Below are 20,855 nucleotides of genomic sequence, written 5' to 3'. Positions count from 1 at the left end.
CGGGCCCGTGCAGGAAGGGAGGCCGCACACAGTTCGCCAGGAGGGGTTCGCTCAGAGTTTGAGAGTCAAGTTTTCCTGCAGCTGAGGCTAGTATCAAAGTTTGTTTGTTTTTCCTTTAGAAATACCTGGGATTGTTATGTTAAAATGGCCCTTGGTAATTAATTTTTGAAGTTTCTGGAGGCACAGCCCCGTCCCGGAGGCCGTGAGGTGGAGCTGGAGACGGCTGCATGCATGGACTCGGCCTGGGAGAACTTGCCTGCTAGTTCCCTTATCGCGCAGGTGGGCCAGTCTCGGCTGCTCCCCTTTGAGAAAGGAAAGAGCTTGCCTGGGGCAGGAGGAGACTGTGCTAGACAACTGTGGCCAAGCCTGTCGGTGCGCAAGCAGGCAGCTGCCCTCAATTTCCCTGTCGGCCTTAAATCGTTCTCGCAAGTAATGGGTCATCTCAGTACAGTGTGGCAAATGTGATAAATCCTCCTCCTGGTGGCACTAGCCACGTGGAAGGGAACATTTTCCTCAATTCCGAGACTGTGAAAAGGGCTCGGGCAGCCCCCACCTCAGAGACCCGGCCCCGCCCAGCCAGGGCACCCCGACATTCTGCCGTGGGGCTCGGCACTTTCTAGTTCTTGCCATTGCATCCGTTCGCCTTTGTCTTGCGCTAGCCAGGTATCGTGTGTCCGTAACTTCATTCAGGGCACCCGTGTTCATTTTTCAACTTCTGCTCAAGTTTACAACCAAGAATTACATACATACCAACCCTTGGGGTTTTTAGTTTGTAATTTTGCCCGTGAACATTATCCCTTCCACTGAGAAACCTATTTAGGCCTAACACCCAAAAGCAGTCTTCAGAAATTAGATCTGCCCAGTACTGGAGTGGGATTCCTCCCTGTGTTCCCCGTGCCAGGAAATGTTTGCACAGCCAGTAGACAGCCCCTTGTCGGCAAAGCGGGAGGGAGGCTGAAGCCTGGAGTAGGGATCGAATTTGATGATCGTCCTTAAGACCCCTTCCAGTCCTGCGATCCTGTGATTCCATTTATGTTGTTTACTGTGTGACTAGTGGCTGACATAGGAATGTCTTTGTCTTCTGTCACATCACATAAACTGCTTGCTGCGTGTTTCCATCTAGAGGTCTGAAGAAGATAAAGAAGGTGGAACTTGATCATGGTACCATCTCATTAAAAATAGATACCTCAAACTGTCCACCTTTGTGACTTAAGAAGCGTATCTGACTTTCTTGGGAGAGACGGTGTCAGGGAACCGCAAGTTAGTTTTGACATTAGATTTAGAATCTGACCTTGATACCTTTCTCCCTCGGTTCTCTGGGAATCAGAAGAGGGCGAACTATACTACAAAAAGGGAAAATGGTTTGAAAAAAGTATTTCATTTGTCTCCACTTTTCTTTTTCCCATCCAGGTGGATGGCAGCCTTAGGTCAGTAGCATCCACCCGTATGAAGTATAGACCAAACACTTGTGTCACTGGTAACCATGGTACTCTTGATATATTTGTGTTTGACGCCATTTGCCTTGCTTTTTTAATGACTTTTTTTCACGTACTGTCACTTTGCAAAAGAAAATCTTTATATGAAAAGGACAAAAACTGTTACTAACTGGACAACAGGGAAGGTGCTAGCTCCACGTTCGTGCCTGCCTCCCACTCTTCATAACCAGGGAAATGGACTCTGCCATCGTGCACGCCGTCAGTCTGCGGCCACCTCCGCACCTGGCCGCAGCAGGCACGTCACTTTTCGGGTGTCTTTTTCTTTCTTTCTGAAATGAGATTCCCCAGGGGGTCAGGCTGAGAAGGTAAAGAGCCCGAGGCTGGAACCGATCTCTCGCGTGTGGTTCCAGCAGAACCCTCCGGCATGGCCATGCTGTCTGCCGGTAGAGTCCACCAACCAGACCGGACAGGCTCGACCTTGACTTCCTGACTGATCCGGTGAGACGGAGCAAGAATTTCTTACCATGTCAAAATGTCTGTATCCCGTTCTCTGTTCAAATGCTGCTGGATGTTGTGAATGTTTTTCAACTCTGCTCACTTTCCCACTGTGTTCCCTCTGACTGAAACATGCCTGTAGCCATTACCAGTGTAAGAGACTCTCAATGCAAAGTTGCCTCCACGGTTTAAAATAAATCTCTGTGGAAACCTTCCCGCATCTGTGGTCCCTCATTGTTGTCGTCAAGCTAAAATGCGCGGCCACATGCATCCCAACAGCCCCCCTTTGGTGCTAACCGTGGGAGGGAAGGGAAGTCTCTGGGCCACTCCTGCACCTGGCTGTCTAGACCTGGGGAGAGCCACAGTCTGGAAACCAAGGTGAGCCACCGTTTACCCCAGGCCCTGCACAGCAAATGGGCTGTGGCCGCATAGTCCTTTTTCTTTTCTTTATCTTTCACGTAAGTCTGCTTTAACTGTATTGAAACTTTCCAACTGAGAAAGGACTTCAGGGCTAAAAACTCAGGAAGCCAATTTTATGGATCGGAAGAGAGTTGGGAAGAAAACAATGGCTTGCGTGGCACTGAACATTGGGTGGGGTCGCTGGACTGCCCTTCACACCAAGGCCCTGTGACTGGTGGCCCCTCTCCCTCCTGGCCCCTTTGTGACAACCCACCCACACCCTGCACTCCAGAAGTACCATCCACTCCGCCCACCCCGTTTTCTTCGGAAAAGGACGGATGCAAATGGAGCCGATACTCGCTGACCTTCCGGGCAGGCGCACCCAGAAAACCCCTTCCTGGGGTGCCTTGGCTGATAGCCTGGATCTGAGCACCTCTGAGGAACCGTCCACTTGGGTTTTCCTCCTCTATGAATGATGAGTGAGGGTTATTTTGCCTTGAACACCAAGAACGTACGTAGATATTTCTATATGTGTTTATTGATGTTGTTACAACTTTGCAGTCATTAGGAGGTAAAATGGGGTAACATAGAAGTTTTTCAAACTAGCACTAGAATGCCAGGTAATATTTTTTTAATGTTTATTTTTGAGAGAGAGAGAGCATGCAAGCAGGGGAGGGGCAGAGAGGGGGCACAGAGTCCAAAGCAAGCTCCAGGCTCCGAGCTGTCAGCACAGAGCCCGATGTGGGGCTTGAACCCACAAACCATAAGATCGTGACCTGATCCAAAGTCGGACGCTTAACCAACTAAACCACCCGGGCTCTCTGCCACGTGCATTACTGAAGCCACTCCTAATCTTAAGCAAATGTAAACTGGCCTCATGTAATTTGTTCATGTAATTATGTGCTATCCCATAATCATGCTTTGAGCCTAGGGCCACAAAGGGGCTGCACACGATGGAGGCAGGGTGGACCCCTCTCCTGGGGTACGGAGGTGCACAGCCCATTAGCACGTCTCCCTCTTCCCACCCTGCTTCCCTCAAACCAACAATGCGGGGTGATCTTAAACACAGCATTTTTAAGAAAACCAAATTTTCAAGTCAAGGAGAAATTTGCACAGCGGGGGAAAAACCTGCTGCTGAAGATGAAGGTTGGCTTGTTCCTGGCCCCGGTCATATTTATTTTAAAATTCAAGTTCCCAGTCTTCCTAAGTTCCTCGTCGCCAAGGGGAAGTAGAAGTGGAGTCTGCCCACCGGCCCTTGGTGCCTGCCTTCCCTGGCCCTGAGTTGACTCTGGTCTGGCTTCCTTAGATCTCTGAGCCAGCTCTTCAGGATTTCTATTAGTTTCCCCTCTTCAGTCGATGAGGAGGATGGTCTGGCAAGAGGGCAAGTATGTGGGAACCGATTCCCGAGCTAAAAGTGAGGAAGAAACCAAGCTGTGAGAACGGCAGCTTCGTGACTGGCCTCTGCCTGTGGCTGCAAGGGCCCCAGATGGGTCATGTCACCGACCCCTGCCGGGGGCCCACAAGCGCCGCCCCAGCCCTCAGGGGTCCACACGGAGGAGTGTCCTGACGTGCTACATACAGCAGGGAGACCCAGCAGGGGAGAACAAGGAGTCAAGGGGAGTTTGCCTGACACAGACATTGGGGGCTGAGGGAGGGTCTTGGGGCAGGGGTGCGGCTGGGTGGGGCCTGCCCACGGCAGGAGTGTGAGGTGTTCGGGAACCGGGCAGGCGGTAGCCAGGGGAGAAGTGCAGCCATCCTCACGGCCACAGGGTCACCGAGAGCCTCACAACGGCTCAGGCAAGAGTGGTTATCTGTGATGGAGAGAGAGCCAGAGAGAAGACGCGGCTTCCCCCCGGAGGTTGTTTCCTGGCCACCTCCTCCCAGCTCCTCCTCTCCCGGAGCTTGTCCCTTGGGACTCTGCCCAGCTAGAGAACAAAACCCCAACAGATAACCGCCTCCAGAAATAGAAAAGCCGAGTCACGGCCAACGTGCTTCGCGTTGCTGCTATGGACGGATCCCGTTCCCCGGGGTTCGGTCAGCTTCCCAGGTGAACTTCCACCTCCCCGGTTGGGATCACCTTTACCTAGGGAGGGTGTGGCCTTGCCTAGGACTTTGATGACCCTGATCACAACCTGAGGACTTCCGTCTTCCAGGGACCCCCTGAGTTTAGAAAGATGGGGAAAAAAACGGGGGGGTGTAAAATCTGGTGAGGCACCTTACAAAACTCACCCCGACAGGCCAGGGACCCGTCTCACCGGTGAAGCCTGGGGACACTCATGGGGAAAGAGGACAGTCCCATCCTACCCTGAGTTTCATGGAGGGGAGGCTCCACGTGGAGAGGCCGCAGCCTGTGGTTAGAGAGCGAGGGCGTGGGCCGCCTTCCCAGACCCTGTGCTGAGGTGTGCGGGGTCGCAGGGGCGGGGCGGCCACAGCACGCCGTCCTGGAGCCCGGTGGTGCACAGCCGCGACAAGGAAGGGACAGAGACACGAGGAGATAAGGACGGCATTCTCAAGTGAAGAGACTGTGGATGGCTGGCCTCCTTTTAATACCAGTACCGCTAGTAACACAAAGGACTGTGATCGGGAACTGCTCTCTTTCCCCTTCAAAACAGCACTCAGCCAAGCTGCTCGGCTTCCAGACCTTCTTGTTAGGCCCTGAGGGGTCGCCCCTCGGCCTGGGTGGAAAGTGCTGCCCGCCAGAGCCTGCGTGTTGGGTCCTGTGCCCTCCGGGCCCTGGGACATGGGCACCCGTCCCAGCCCATCCCCTGGGAGCGAAATCCCCCGCACAGCCCCCCTTCCCTCTGCATGCTAGACCCGGGTCTCCTTCCAACGGCGTGAGGGCCGCGCTGAGGCCGAGGCCGCTCGAACGCTCAGACTCCCGCCTCCCGGGTCGGCTATCTTGCTCGAATGAGTCTGGCCTCTCAGAGTATCCTGGCTGGTGGCTTCTTGAATTGAAGTGTTTTCTCCTTTTCAGGGAGGAACACGGTAAGAGCCAAGCTGCTCGGCAGCGTCCTCCCTCCCCACCCTGGCCCTTGGCTACACACAGGTTCCTCACCCAGCGTCACCTCCCCGGGCCCCCACGGCCGGCTGCAGGCGGCGGCCCGTTTGCCCACGGGCCTCCGGGAACACGGCGTCTCTACAGTGAGCACACTGGGAAACAAAAGCGTTCTGGGAAGCCAAGGAAAGAAAAGAAACCAGAGTGAACCTTCAAGAGCTGTAATGAGATCAGAGGATGTCAGAGCTAGAAAGGATCGTGTCATGTAGGGCTCTCATTTTTTAAATTAAAAATAAGCTTTTTTCTTCTTTTTTACAGAAGCAGTACTTACTTGTTTGTTATGGGAAAATGAGGAAATACCGATGAGCAAGAAGGAATCTGGTGCCTTCTGTTGCAGTGCTCATGGAGGACAGGCGTCCATGTGCTCAGTCCCCTCGTCCAGCCCTCCCTCGGGTCTCCAGGGCCACAGCCGGGCTGCCCGAACCCAAGAGGCCTGGTCGTCGCTCTGTGACCTGTGGGCCAGGCGCACAGATCCGGGCGGTGGGCTTGCTGGCAGAGATTTTGTAAGCACACAGGCCGACGGTGGAGGTGTCCGGATGATGCGCCCAGGGCACCAAGGGGCAGGGGGCCCTCCGCGGCCTGATGGCGCTCACCTCGGTCAGGCAGAGCCAAGCACGTCTCCCTCAGGAAGGGAGAAGAACCGAGAAGCCGCTCTGCCAGCACTCCTGGCCTGAGTCGCTCCTGGGGCGTGTGCTTCCCTGAGAACGTCCCCTGGGCATTCGTCACAGGATATTCAGAGCCCCCTCGGGTCTGTGCATCAGAGGGCTAAGCTGGGCCAGGTCCCCGAGCCAGGGTTCTGTGGCACGCTCCCCAGCACCACCACACGTCTCCTTCTACAGCCGCGCGGGTATAGCAAGAATCGGATCACAAGGAATGCACAGTTTTGGAACCGGATCTCTTCATTGAATGATACAGTGCAGACAGTTGTCGTCTCCCACAGACATTTATCTACGGCAGGGTTTTCAGGTTTGAACAGATTCCTTGTACAGGTGTTCCATAATTTATCACCTCCCTCTCTCACTAGTGCTGCAACGAGCAGCCTCGTTTCCCAGATCTTTAATTATTTCTTAGGACGGACTCCAAGGATGCGTATCCAAATTAGGCTTCTAACAAACCGGCTCTCGGAGAGGGGGCAGCGGTGTTCGAGAGCGTGCTTCCCAGACGCCGTGGCCGGGCCTGGCTGGGCCGGCAGCCTCTGTGCTTGGTTCCCCCCTGTAAACGGGGTGACAGCGGTGCCCATCCCCTGGGGGCCGTGAGGACACACGCATCGTACCCAGGTGGCACTGGGAGCGGCCATTGGCACCTCGGGTGTGTGGGGGCGTCTGCTGCTGGGTTTAGTTCCCTTGTTTTAGGAGGTCTTTCCCGAGAGCTCCTCATCAAGTTGGGAAAGGCAGATCCCGAAGACAGCTGTGCTCGCCTTCTGTTCCAACATGCTTCCAGATAATTCCAGTTGTCTCCTTAGTGATTATTACTTACCTTTGCACACTCGCCATTTCTAGAAACCTGGGTGGGGGTGCGGTGGCCTTGGCCTGTCCCCAGGTCCCCATCGGTCTCCCGTTGACTTCCCTCGGCCCCGGTTCATGCCTCTCTGACACAGGAAGGCCAGCGTTTACCAGCCCCCTCTGTCACCAGGCTGCCGGAGTCAGGACAGCTCGTGGAGGAGGGGCCCCCGAGTGGTCCCCCCGACTCCAGCACTGCCCCCCTCAGCCACGCCCAAGGCAAACTGGAGACCAAAGCACTGCCTCTGAGGACAAGGCTTCTCCCTTTCTAGTCCCAATGTGCCCCTCTTAAAGCAACTCCCTAGTCCTCTTTACTCTGGTTTTAGGTCATTCCTGGGGAGAGTCAATCCTGCAGCTGCTCTGCATGGAAGTTAAAGGCTGCGACCTTCCTGGCACGATGAGCAATGGAGCCAGGTGCCCTCGGGTTCCCCGCTCAGTTAGAACCCTCCGCTGCCTCTGGACGAGGGAGACTGGAGAGAGAAGGCGCCCTCAGGTGTGAGGCAAGGGAGCTGGCTGCAGGCGCTCGTCCCACAAGCCTCGTGTGGGACAGCAGTGTGCACAGATGTCACTTCCCGGTCCTCCTGATCAGCTCTTTATGGACGCCTCCCTGGAACCCAGGGCTGCACCCTGGCCCCCCCTCAGGAGGTGGAAGGAGCATAAGAGAGTGACCATGACAATGAAGGAAGTCATGCTGCACGCTGCCTGGGCCTCCCGAGCCCCTCCCTGTGAAATTAGTGCCCAGATCTGCCCCTTTCCCAAGGGGGTCATGCCACTCTAGCCTTCGCTGTACCTAGGCTGGGCGAGGGCAGGATCTGCCCTGCTGGCTGTGGGACCTCAGGCCCCCGGCACAGGCTGGCACTGAGCGGGCTGCCCACTAATATGTGAGTTAACTCCCATCTTAGAGCGTGGGCCACACGCTGGACGTGCCTGGAGAGCACACCCTGCACGGGAGCCTCAGCTGTATCTCCGCTGTTGCCCAATCCCAGGGCAGCTTGCTTATGCTTCGCAAAGAACTCCATCCGGGCCTCTTTTGTAATGAGAGACTGGTTTATTCTCATGCCCCCTGGGAAAACTGGGAAGAAGTATGGCTCTTTGAAACATCAGGATTTCGAGTCCTGAGAAGTAATCCACCAGCAACGGTCCGCAGATCAGCGAGCAAAAGCGGGACATACTCAGGGCACGCGGAGGACAGAGGTGGAGTGGGGGAGCACTGGGCAGGGAGGCCTTCAGAGACAGACAGCACCAATGACAGGGGAGGGGACGGGTACCGGCAGCTTCACAGACAATGAGGGAGCCCCCCCCCCCCCCCAGTTGAGTTTAAGGGCAAGAATGTCAACGTGGAAGTTACAGATGGGGCTTTTCGAAATAGCTGTCACACGCTGAGATACGGTGGTATGACTGTAGTTTCTGTTAAGATCAGGTAAGAGATCTGGACCCTTGCCTTTCACTGCTCCAGAACTGAACGTGCACGCCCTCCAAAGCGAGCACAGGGAACCCAGTCACTGCTGTGACATCTGTGGCCGGTGAGCCAAGGGCTGCCCACAGGAGGGAGGAGTGACCTCTCACCATCCTTACTCTCTCTGAGCCGTGCGGGGCAGGGACGCCTCTGCCAGGCTCCTTCCTGTTCGGATGGTCGCCAGCCCTCGGCAATTCTTCTGTGGGCCTGAGAAACACTGAGAAGAGAGCTGGCAGCTTCTGTGGCTTCTCCCAGGAGCACAATGAAGGTCCTCCCTGGTCTGAGCACGGCCACGCCTGGCCCCTCACGAAGAGGACTCCCTCTGTGCCAGGAACTTTGCAGGGCCTGCCGTCAACTACTAGGATCCGAATTAATGTACATTCTAGAATAAACCTGTTGTGGAAAAGGGCCCGTGTGGCACATTAATAAAATGCAGTCTTTTTTAAAAATTTTCATCCAAGTAGGCATCTAGTGCAAGAATGATTTCAGGAGTAGAATCCAGTGCCTCATCCCCTACATATGACACCCAGTGCTCATCCCAACAAGTGTCCTCCTTAATGCCCCTTACTCATTTAGCCCATCCCCCCACCCACCACCCCTCCAGCAACCCTCAGTTTGTTCTCTGTATTTAAGAGTCTCTTATGGTCTGTCCCCCTCCCTGTTTTCATATTTTGCTTCCCCTCCCTTATGTTCATTTGTTTTGTTTCTTCAATTCCACATACGAGTGAAGTCATATTTGTCCTTCTCTGACTCATTTCGCTTAGCATAATACCCTCTAGTTCCATCCACGTTGTTGCAAATGGCAAGATTTCATTCTTTTTGCTCACCGAGCAATACTCCATAAAATGCAGTCTTAAGGAAACCACGTCACTTACTTTGTTTTGTGCACAGACCATAGTTCCATTAAGTGCCGTCCTTTCTCACTTAGGTCGTTGGGATTCAGTGTCTGAACCAGCATTCCTCCCGAGGAGACTGTCGTCTGCAATACGTACAAGAGAAGTTTATAAACAAAAATGGACAATACCTTCCCATTCCTCTTCTCTGCCAAGCAGCATATTAATTTTCGCAGTGGTGGTGGTAACAAGGGGCCACAAACTTAGTGGCTTAAGGCCACACAGACGTGTTCTCTTACAGTTCTGGAGGCCGCAGGTCTGAAATCGAGGTGTCACAGAGCCGTGCTCGCTCTGCAAATGTTAGGGGAGACCAGTGCCTCGCCTTCCCCGGCTTCCAGGGGCTGCCTGCATTCCTTGCTCACGGCTGCCCTGCCCCAGTGACCTCTTCTTCTCCCGGAAGGAGACCGTCTCCTTCTCCAACTCGCACTCTCCTGCCTTCCTTCTGTTGACCCTCGTGCTTATGCTGGGCCCACCTGGATAACCCAGGACACTCCCCCCATCCCAATGTCCTTCATTTAGTCACTTGTGCAAGGTCCCCTTCCCCCGTGTAAAGGTGACATAGTGACAGGCCCCAGGAATTAGGACACGGACCTCGGGGGGTGGGAGGTGGTCATTATTCTGCCCACTACCGCAGAGTGGTATACGCAGCCTGCGTATACTGCCTTCTCCCTGATTTCTCTGAGCGGGTCATTTTAACCTATTAGGAGAGAACCGGCTCCACGAACCTGTCATCTCTCATCGGAGCAGCATGCTCTCCAGGAAATGCACCCCCTCACCCTTGACCTGAATGCCTCCCACAGCTGCCCTGCTCTTCAGAGGCCTCCCTTTCCTGACGCTCTGCCCACTCCCGGATGATCGTGAGGAAAAGCCTCCGGGGAGGACTGGGGTCTTTAACGTTTCTAGTTGCATAGTTCTGCCTCCCTTTTCGCAGGGAATTCGTAGGCTGTGTGTGGGCGGCAGGCAGCCACCCGGCCGTGGCAGGAGGCAGGAGTAGGGGACGCGAAGGTGCTCTTCGGAGCGGGTTCCCAGGAAGCCTCTACTGCCCGGATGAACATTCGGGAATCCTAGTCCACACGCCAGGAGCTCCTTAAGCACGTGTGTCCTCGGGAAGAAGCACCAGACTGACCCTCCTCTTGACCTGGGTCCCTCCCAGCCTTCAGTCAGCGCCTCTCCAGACACACCTGGCTGCCGTCCAGGCTGGCACAACACTGCTTGATTTCAGGTGACCAAAGAGAAGGCCCGTGGGCCCACCGGACAAGCTGGCTCTCCCCGTGGGTGTGGACCAAATGTAGGCCCACCGGCTTCCCGTCAGGAACAACGCCAAACCCACAAAACATCCTGAGAGGTCAACTCACCGCTCTGGAGTCGTGTTCTTCTTCCAAGGCAGGGATCAGGGCCCTCGTGAGAATACACACACCTGGGGAGGCACAGAGCGCTCGGTGAGGGTGGCAGGGAGCCAACTGGTGCCACGGGGCCCCTCCTGCCAGCGGCCCTGAGGAGGGGTGGGCGGGTGCCTGACGAATGCCAAGTGGCCGCCTGGGCTGCCGTCTCCCTCCCCTCAGAGGGTTTTCAATCCAAATGCTGTAACTGGCTCCCGGCTGCTACTGCTTCCTTCTCGGGTCCCGTGAGACCTTCCTCTGCCCCCGGACTGGAGCCAAGATGCCTGAGAGCCCCACGTCCGGGGAGGAGGAGGAGCCCACGTTACAGGAAGGGGAGACGCAAAGTGTACAACAGTCTACGAGCCCACCGTGTGCAGAGAGTTTCTATGTGCACGTAAGTCTGTCACATCTGGTCTGTGCGTCGAAAAGGACGAATAGGAAATACAAAATTTAGTAGTACTGCTTATGTCCCAAGGGTGGGATGAAGTAAAACGTTGGCTTCCTTTGCTACCCATTTCTGCACTATTTGAATTAGAATAGTTTACAACAAGCATATAATTCTATGATTATTTCTGTAATCATAAAACATACATACACACACATTTTTAACATGAGAAAAATGCCATTGAAGTGTGCCTGACACAGAACAACATTCACAGTACACAGAATGAGAAGTTACAACAGGGCAGGAAGAGCGGAGTCCCATTTTTGTGAGGAAAGGTATCAAAACGGGAAATAGCTGCAAGGATGATACTTTGGTGCACTAAAGTGTTTAAAATGCTTATCTTTGAATGGTGGAATTATCGTTTGCCTGTCCTCGTGCCCATCTGTATTGTTTTTCAACGTGAGGTGAGAACAAGTAAGGGTTCCCGGTGCCAGGGCCCTGGGCTCTTTTCTGGGCCACTCCTGGGGGTTTCTGCTTGACCAGTTCCACCCAGTGCTGGACGCACCCTGGCAGCGCCCCGCTCAGCACCCAAGCCCGCAGGCGCAGCCTCGCAGCACGGACCGGGCACCGGGGTGGGCGCCGGGAGCCTGGATTTGGGCCCCCACCAGCGATGGGACCGTGGGCAAGCCACCGTGGCAATTTCGGCCTTGGTGTCTTGTAGAGGGGAGACCGCTGGCCAGCCCGCTTCCTAGGGTCAGAGGGTTCTGTGGAGAAATAAAACGCGTGTGTGGACCGGAGGGCTCTCGGTGCATGTTTGCTTGTTACTTCGTTTCTGCATCAGCATTGGTAATTCCGGGTTTTGACTTCCATCCCAGACAGCATTCTTCATTGTCCACATCCCAGTTTATTTTTGGAGGGTCCTGCCTTGTGAGTCTGTGGATTCTGAAGTCTCCTGAGGACTCGGGCTCCAACAGCTGTTCCCCTCCATCCAGTGGCCTCAGACACTTCCTTTGTATTCACTGCCAGTGGCTCGCCGTGTGATTTCATTTGCGAGAAGGAGAAAGGCCTTCTGCCAAAAGCTATCTGCCCCATCGGCCTGCCACGGACGGATTGTCATAAATGACTCCTGAGCAAAGGAAATGAATGCTAGAAAGAGGTTCCACACGGCAGGCCTGCAGCCCCCTCCTCTGAGAGGCCCCGCTGCCCGCACCCAGCCAGGCTGAGGGCCGGGCTTGCTCACCCTGCCTGTCCGGGCACACCTCGTCTCTCCTCGCCTTGGACTTGGACGGATGAGAGCCAGGGTGAGCCTGTCTGCACCTCCTCTCCCTACCTGGGAGATAGATGTTGTGTGTTTTGTTGGCTGTTTCATCCCCTATAAGAATACACCTGAACGTTTTTTTTTCTTTTTTTCTTTTCTTTCTTTCTTTCTTTCTTTCTTTTTTTTTTTTTTTTTTTTTTTTTTTTTTTTTTTTTGGTGCAAAAAGCTAGTTTTATTAAAGCATGGGGAGGACAGGTCCAGTGGGCAGAAAGAGCTGCCAATTTAAACATTAACAGAGTCTGCTGCAGGAGGATTGGCTGGGCCATTCATCCTGCCAGATACTCTCCTCTAGGGCACAGCCAAGTGGTAGGTGCTTTTTAAAATCTCCTGGAGAGGGACGCCTGGGTAACTCAGTTGGCTAAGCATCCAGCTTTTTTTTTTTTTTTTTAATTTATTGTCACGTTAGCTAACATACAGTGTATACAGTGTAGTCTTGGCTTGGGGAGTAGATTCCGTGATTCATCACCTCCATACAACACCCAGTGCTCATCCCAACAAGTGCCCTCCTCAGTGCCCATCACCCATTTTCCCCTCTCTGCCTCCCCCCTCCACCACCGCCATCAACCTTCAGTTTGTTCTCTGTATTTAAGAGTCTCTTATGGTTTGCCTCCCTCTCTGTTTGTAACTTATTTTTCCTTCCCTTCCCCCATGGTCTTCTGTGAAGTTTCTCAAATTCCACATATGAGTGAAAACACAATTTCTGTCTTTTTCTGACTGGCTGATTTCATTAGTGTCAAACTCTTGATTTCAGCTCAGGTCGTGATCCTACGGTTCATGAGGTCAAACCCACATCAGGCTCTGTGCTGACAGCATGGAGCCTGCTTGGGAGTCTCTCTCTCTCTCTCTCTCTGCCCCTCCACAGCTCACACTCCCTTTCTCTCTCAAAATAAATAGGGGTGCCTGGGTGGCTCAGCAGGTTGAACGTCCAACTTCGGCTCAGGTCATGATCTCACAGTTTGTGAGTTTGAGCCCTGCGTCGGGCTCTGTGCTGACAGCTCAGAGCCTGGGGCCTGCTTTGGATTCTGTGTCTCCCTCTCTCTCTCTGCCCTTCCCTTGCTCATGCTCTGTCTCTGCCTCAAAAATAAATAAATATTAAAAAAAATAATAACTTTAAAAAAAATCTTTAAAAATATAAATAAATAAATAAACTTAAAAAGAAAAACTGGAGATCCACAGTTTTTAGCCACAGGCCCTCCAAGGGTTTTTCTATCTTTTGAAGCTCTCTCTCAACCCAAGTGCACAAAACGGGTCTTTCCTTGACCTTCTCCCACACCCACCCGCTCCCAAAGGAGCAGATCTGATACATCATTTGCTTCTGTGCGCTTTCTGCCTCCCAGATCACCAGCTTCATCGCTACAAAGAACATATGTAGCTCTTCACACACAGCACGCATTTCTCCTCCCTGAGAAGGAGGTGAACCATCTCTCTTTCTGGCCACAAGCGATTTATAATCCTTGAGCCTCCCAGCCAGGTTTTGGAGGCCCTTTCCGAGTGACTTCAGGACGGCAAAGGGAAACACGATAATAATCTGCTGAAAGAATAACATAAAAGTATGTAAGTAATGTGTGTGTGTATATGTGTTTGTATGTGTGCATGTGTATAATTTTTTATTAAAAGAATTGGAATCAGGAGACTCCCAAAGAGGTCCGGTGACTTATCCAAGTTCCCAGCAAGTGCATGCGAAGTGGAAAACAAATTGGCAAATCCCCCTTTTCTTGACTCATTAAACCCCGGCTGAGTCCCAGGCAACACAGGTGCCAAGGGAGTGGGAAGGTATCCCATTGTTTGCACGTATTATTCCCTGAGGATGAACTTGGCCCGGGAGCTCTTTGCCCCACTTGTCCAGAGCCCATCACTGGCCTGTTGCTAATCCCCACCCCCAACGTGAGCCAATGCCATTCTCCTCTCCCAAAGCTCTTCGACATCCTGGGCTTCCAACTGAATTAAGCAACAAACAAACAAACAAACAAACAAAAAACCCAAAAAACAAAAACAAAAAACTCATTGGCCTGATATAGCGGACTTCTTGTGGAGAGGTACCCCATCCCCCTCCCTGAGGGGCGGGCCCGCATCCTGTCTAAATCAACAAACACATAATGAAGTTGTTACCCTGGGCCAGGCACTGTGTTTGTCCCATCTGGCCTCGAGCCTCCCTCACCCAAGAATGTGGAAACAGAACCCTGGAAGTGAGCGCAGCTTGACTCGGTGGTGCCACATTTGGCCGTGTGCATGGAGAAGCGGAGCGAGTCTGTCTGCAGAAGGGGAGAGAGTGAAGCACTTGTGAGGAGTCTGTGGACAACGGTCCCAGAGAAGGGAGAAGTTTACCCTAGTTCCTCGTAGCGGTCCTGTCCTGTCCCTGACGCCCCCAAAGCCCAGCTGTGCCTCTGCCACAGGGTTCTGTGAGGACTGTCCTGTAGCCCACCAGCAAATTCTCTTTGACTATTCAGCTTGAGTGGGTTCCTGTTACTTGTAACCTGACAATCCTTAAGACACAGCTTGTCTCAGCCAGGAAGTCTGCCAGTTCCTCTGTGCTAATCAGCTACCTTTCAAAATAGCAGCATCCAGGTACTGCTAGGGCACTGTTGAAAATGGCTAAAGGGTGCTTTTGGTCACTCATTTGAGTGTAAACCAGTTTGGTAACTTCCTTTCCTCCAAGACTGACCAGATAGGATCAGGGACATTTGGGGGATTCAGAGTTTTGAGGCGAAAAATGGAAGGAGGGAAGGGAAGGGAAGGGAAGGGAAGGGAAGGGAAGGGAGGAAGGAAGAAAGGAAGGAAGGAAGGAAGGAAGGAAGGAAGGAAGGAAGGAAGAAGGAAAAGAAAGGAAAAAAAGGGGAAGAAGGAAGGAGATATTTTAAGGGAGGCAATCCTGGGTGTAGGGGAGGCACCTTCAGATACTGGAAAATGTGCCCAAGGTTAGTCCTGCTCCCAGTAATAAGGAAAATAATTCATTATCATTATGACTCATTAGTATTTTTAATTTACACAATGCCTTCCTTCCAAGGAACTCATTATGTTGATGGAGGTTCATTATAAGAAAGAGATTTGGGAGTGGAATTTATGTTGGACACAGTCTTCTAAATATGGCAACAAGGACCTTTATTACATGGGTACATGATTTGAAGCAAAGCTCTCTCTATAAGCTAATTAGGAAGGGATGTAAAGCTGTGTCACGTCTGGGTGATGCTGAAGGAGAGATGTACCGCTCCCTTAAAGCCTTACTATAAAACCACATTCCCATCCAAATATTAAATGCATTACACTTGAAACTAATAGGATCTTGTACATCAATTATACCTCAAAGAAATCGTGCTGCTCCTAAAATCGTAAAATATCCTGAGTTTGATATATTTGAATAGCATTAAAGTTAGTTATTGCTTGATGAGAAAACCGTATTGTACATTTTACATTTTAGCACAGGAAAACTGACAGGTGTTTCTATTCGGAAACCTGCAAAGCCAGCTTGAATAGAGCCACGCTGGTTATGAGCCAGGGGATATCTGCCACCAGCTGGACTACCCACTGGACAAAGAACTTCGCTCTGGTTCTGGGAGGTTACTGGTGCAGATTTTAAAGGAGCGGACTCCTGCCCTGGTGGATCCCATCTGGTACTTCTCCACTCGTGTGGTAATAAAATGTCCCGTCGTGCTCCTGGGAGCCTCACACACTGACCTTACACGTTGCATAAAGACTGTTTCAAAGGTCATACAACCCGGGGAAGCCAGCCACACAGGTTCTTGCAGAAAACGAGGCACCAGGAGGCATTCATGCTGTCAGCCTCTTCTGGGGTATTCTTGGTTTGGGGTCAGACCACAGTGAGGGGGAGTCAGGATTTTCCCTTTGCCCCCGACCTCAACTCATCCTCCCCATCCAGTTCCGTTCACTCAGTGAGTATTTGTCAAGGGCCTGCTCAATGGCAGCCCCAGCGCTAAGTACGAGGGGTACTGCGAGGGCCCCCGGCCTTCGTGTTCACCAAGCGTAAGCAGGCTGTTTCGTAATTAACTCACACTCACTGTTCGGGTCAGTGCCGTGATGGAAGAGTGTGTGCAGACCGTCACGAGCACGTGAGGCGGTGTGGAGTGGTGTGGGGGCCCACGTTAGCAGTGAGGTGGCATCTAAGATTTACAGGAGAGGTGGGAACAAGCTGTAAGGGTATTGGGAAGGGGTGAGGGCGGGGAGGAGGGTGCTCCGGTGTGAAGCACGGCCTGGGCAAAGAGGCCCTGAGGTGGCAGGGCTCAACCAAGGGGGGCTGAAGCTGTGTGAGCGAGGTGGAGAGTGAGGCCTGGTAAGGCTGGAGCCTTGGAGGCCAACGCCAACGACACCGAGCTCTAATGACACCAAGGGCTGATCTGAGGCAGAATGAAACATATTTGCATTTTTAAGGGTCGTTCTGCCAGCTTTGTGGAGGAAGCCACCAAGGGTGGGGGAGGGCATGAGAGGGCACTGAGAGCCCCAGTATTACTGCTTGTGTCTCAGTGACCGAGGTGCTTGGGCAGTGGTAGCGTGGAGATAAAGAGAGGCAGACAGATCGGAGGCATGTGATGGAGACTCGTTCAAATCAATTATATACAGGAGGGGAGGAAGGGGAGGTGTCAAGGATGAGCAAGAGGGTGGATGGTCATGCCATCCACTGAGGTTGGCTCAACGAGAGGAGGAAGAGATCAGTGAGGAAGACTAACACCTGGATTTTGGACATGCTGAGTACGAGGCATTTGAGACACGAGCTGGGAGCTCCGAAGAGAGACCTGGGCTGCATGCAGACCACTGGGGGACCAGGGCACGTGACAGCACGTGGGGCCACGGCCAGGGGTGAGATTCTCACAGAGAGTGCAGGGGGAGAGAAGAGGAGGCCAGGATTGGGCCGGGAGGGACTGCAGCATTTCAAGGTCACGCAGAGAAACCGCAGCCAGCTCAGGAGTTTGGGGAGGACTGAGCAGGGACGGGAGGGGCCGCAGACACAGGAGTGGTGTCACAGGGCCCATGTGGACAGGGCACAGGGCCCAGACAGCCACGGCAAGTGCTGCTGAGGGTCAGGCAGGCTGAGAACGGAGGCACATCCTCTGGGTTTGGCAACACAAGGGTCACAGGTGACCTTGGCGAGGGTCACCAACGGTTGGGAGAAAGCCAGAATGGAGTGGTTTCGGGTGAATGGGAAGGGAGGAAGGGAAGAGAGAGGCCAGCAGGGAAGGAGAGGAGGAGCGGGGTGTGGAGCAGGGACTCATCCCAGCTTGCCCAGCACTCCCCCAGCTTTGGCACTGAAAGTCCTCCATGCTGGGAACGCACTTAGCCCCGCGGAAATCCAGACAGCTAGTCGCCATAACGTGGAGTCTAGCAAAGTTATTGTGCTTGTCATTTTTAGACACGGAAATGGACATTTATGAATGCTAACGGGAAGGATCCACCTGAGGGAGGAGTCCCGGTCACCCGTCCGAAGGTTCCACGTTGCTCACACAGAAGTGAAAAGGCTGTCACTTCCTCATCCTCCCCAGGCCATCCAAGGTCCAAGCCCCAAGGTGCCCGGCAAAACCAGTGTTTCTGGTGCAAGACGACTGAATTTGCTCCCTGCAATCACATCGACGGAGGCTCTTGCCTACCACCCTGGGGACACAATGAGAGCACCTGCTTTACAGCGGGGAGAACCTGGGTGTGGGCACTGGGGCCTCCGCTCATTAAAAGCATGAAGGTGCTTCACTGGGATTTTGTTTGTAAAATTCCCCTAACTGAGGGCTGGGTAGAACTCCTTTAAAAACAACGGCTGAATCCCAGCTAGGTAATCAGATGAGGCTCCCGACCCACAGGCCAGGAGGCGTTCCAAGCACAACGCTGACTTCCTAGACTGGGACAGAGAGACCAGGGGAGCAGTCCTTGCGGAGCCCAGGGAAGGCTTGGCCCCGCCCTGAGTGCCACAGCAGCCCAGACGCCCTACCCCCATGGCAGGTGGGGAGATCCAAGCACCAAGTGGTTTCGGGGCCTCATCCAAAGCAGCCTCGGATACCTGGCAGAAAACCAAAAGCCAATGGGCAAATGACCTCTGACTTTTGGGCTCATGCGTTCTCTTTCCTGAGACTCCCCAGGGCAGCCGAAGACCAAGAACCTCGCCAGCGCTCCAGAATCCTTCTGGGTGTGGGCGGCGGAGGGGGGCTCCTCAACCCCACCGACCAATCTTGTGGGTTGAAATGTTGTAGAAATAAAACTAATGAGCTGGGGCTTGCTCTAGATGATAGTAAAATATACTGCAAATAATTAGAAGATAACAGAACATAGAACATAATAATTAGTAGTCAGATCCGTGGAACAGACAGAAGCAACTTAACGAGAATTTGGTATATGATAAAGATGGGATCACGACTCAAAAGGAAGGAAAGCACATGTAGTAAATAAGCAGTGTTGTGTGACATTGTTTATTAAGAATACAAAGGAGAGTGGGGCGCCTGGGTGGCTTAGTCGGTTAAGTGACCGATTTCGGCTCAGGTCATGATCTCACGGTTTGTGGGTTCGAGCCCCGCGTCAGGCTGTGTACTGACAGCTCAGAGCCTGGAGCCTGCTTCGGATTCTGTGTCTCCCCTCTCTCTCTGCCCCTCCCCTGCTTGCAGTCTGCCTCTCTCAAAAACAAACATTAAAAAAAAATTAAGAATATAAGGGAGAGAGCATGAAAGAGAGAAATCAATTTTTTAAAAGGCTCCTTACTTACCTTATTCCAAAAAGACTTCCAGGTGCATTAAAAAGCTAAGAAAATGTTAGAGGAAAATGGGGGTTTGGGTGGGGGTGGGGAGAGAACCATGTAACTAAATTATTTAGACTAACAAGGGATTTTTTAATCATAAAAGTGAATAAATCAGTCTTAATGGTAAATATACAGCCTGACCTCATAAAAAAATTGAACTTCTGTGTGGCAAACCAAAACATAAAAAAAAAAAAAATTAAAAAGCAATTTGCCCAACAGGGGAGGGGGAAGGGGGGCACTTGCAATAAATATGCCAAAGCAGGCTTATAAAGAAAGTTTAAGAGATAACAATCTCAATAGCAGAATGGGCAAAGGACATGAACAGACAAGTAGCAAAAGAAATACAAATGGCCAATAAACTACCACCACCAACTCCAATATCACTAGTAACCAAAGAAATGCAAAGAAAAATAAGATGCCATATCTCATCCATCAGTTTTACAAAGCTCACTCACTTGAGAACAACAGAAAGTAAAAAACACAAGCACTTCCAGTGCTGGGGAGAATATAAATTGGTACATTTTTTTCTGGAGGGTAATTTGGTTACTACAGATCCAAGTCTTAAAAATGCTCACACACTAGGTCTCTGTAATTTCACCGCCAGGGATCCATTCTACGGCAGTAACCAAAGACGTAAGCAAAAACGTATGTACAAAAGCATTTATCACCAAGTCATTTTCAATAGTGAGAAATTGGAAGCAAGCTAAATATCCCATACGAGGGGGTTAATTAAATAAATCATGAAACATTCATACAATAGAATATATTCTGAATAGAAGTGACACTTTAAAGGATATTAAATGACATGAGAAAACACTTAAAATACAGTGGTTAAGTGGAAAAACCTAGGACTCAGAATGATACATATCACGTAGTTCCAAGGGGAGAGCAGGGGACAAGCATAGAAAAAGGCTTAGAGAAATAGACCAAAAATGTTAACAGTGGCTATAGCTTAATGATGGAATTACAGGAGAGTTTTCTGTTACTCTTGCATATTTTTATTTCCCTATTTTCTAAATGAATACTCATCTGTTTTAAGATTACGAAAAAAAAAAAGGAGGATCTTGCCTCCTCCCCTCCCCTTCCCTCTACACATAAAGTCTGAAGGCAGCACCTACTAAGATGAGCACAGATCCCTCGGTTTGCTTAGCTGTGAGCTGGACCCCTAAAGGAATATGGCCTAAAGGAATGAAAGAAAGGAGACAGATGTTTAGAGGGAGGGGAGATGGAGAGAATAAAGGAGGTAACTAGGGATGGTCCAGAATGTGGAATGATGCTGAGGCCCACACTGGCCTTGCTGGGGCCTGGATGTTACTCTTGCATCCATTAATTTGATTTTTTAGAGAGATCAGAAGAATCTGGGCACTTTGGGGTCCAGACTCCATTGTAGCCGGATGGTGGCCCTCTCCTTCTCCATCCTCCTGTCCCCTTCCCTTTCATTGGCTTCTTAGGGGAAAGGCAGTGCAGAGACAATTCTAGGACAGTGATGATGATGGAGGAACAATAGGAACCCCAGGGAGGCACTGGGGCTGGCTGCTCATTGTTTGTGACTACTGTCCCCACCCCGTTTTTCCCAGAACCACATGGGCTCTCGAGAAACACAAAATTTGGGGTCAAGGTGTTCTCCTGGACTGAAAGGTGGCCATTTTCTCCTTTACCAGCTGTCGTGTACCCCAATGTCCTTGGAGCAGGCAGACCAGGAAGGGACCTCCCTGGCCTCCGCACAGCACAGCATGGAAGGTGTTTCTGCATTTATTCCTCACCGATGATGCTTCTGAACACCTGCTACTGTGTGTTCTGGGTGTGCTGGGTGACC

At 52.1% G+C, this 20,855-nt stretch overlaps 1 protein-coding gene across 1 annotated transcript in view; it reads right to left on the bottom strand.

Moving 5' to 3' along the window:
- Positions 1–8,300: 8,300 nt before the first annotated feature.
- DHRS12 (dehydrogenase/reductase 12) overlaps positions 8,301–20,855 on the bottom strand; it is a 29,314-nt gene continuing 16,759 nt past the window's right edge. The window contains 6 exon segments of the mRNA XM_042954265.1: positions 8,301–8,733; positions 9,121–9,262; positions 9,265–9,319; positions 10,589–10,820; positions 11,563–11,761; positions 14,474–14,567. Coding sequence (XP_042810199.1) covers positions 8,301–8,733; positions 9,121–9,262; positions 9,265–9,319; positions 10,589–10,820; positions 11,563–11,761; positions 14,474–14,567 — 1,155 coding nt within the window.

This window comes from Panthera leo, chromosome A1 (assembly GCF_018350215.1).
Source record: "Panthera leo isolate Ple1 chromosome A1, P.leo_Ple1_pat1.1, whole genome shotgun sequence".
Classification (NCBI taxonomy): domain Eukaryota; kingdom Metazoa; phylum Chordata; class Mammalia; order Carnivora; family Felidae; genus Panthera; species Panthera leo.
Note: the sequence above shows the minus strand (reverse complement) of the source record. Positions and strands in the feature narration are given on the sequence as shown.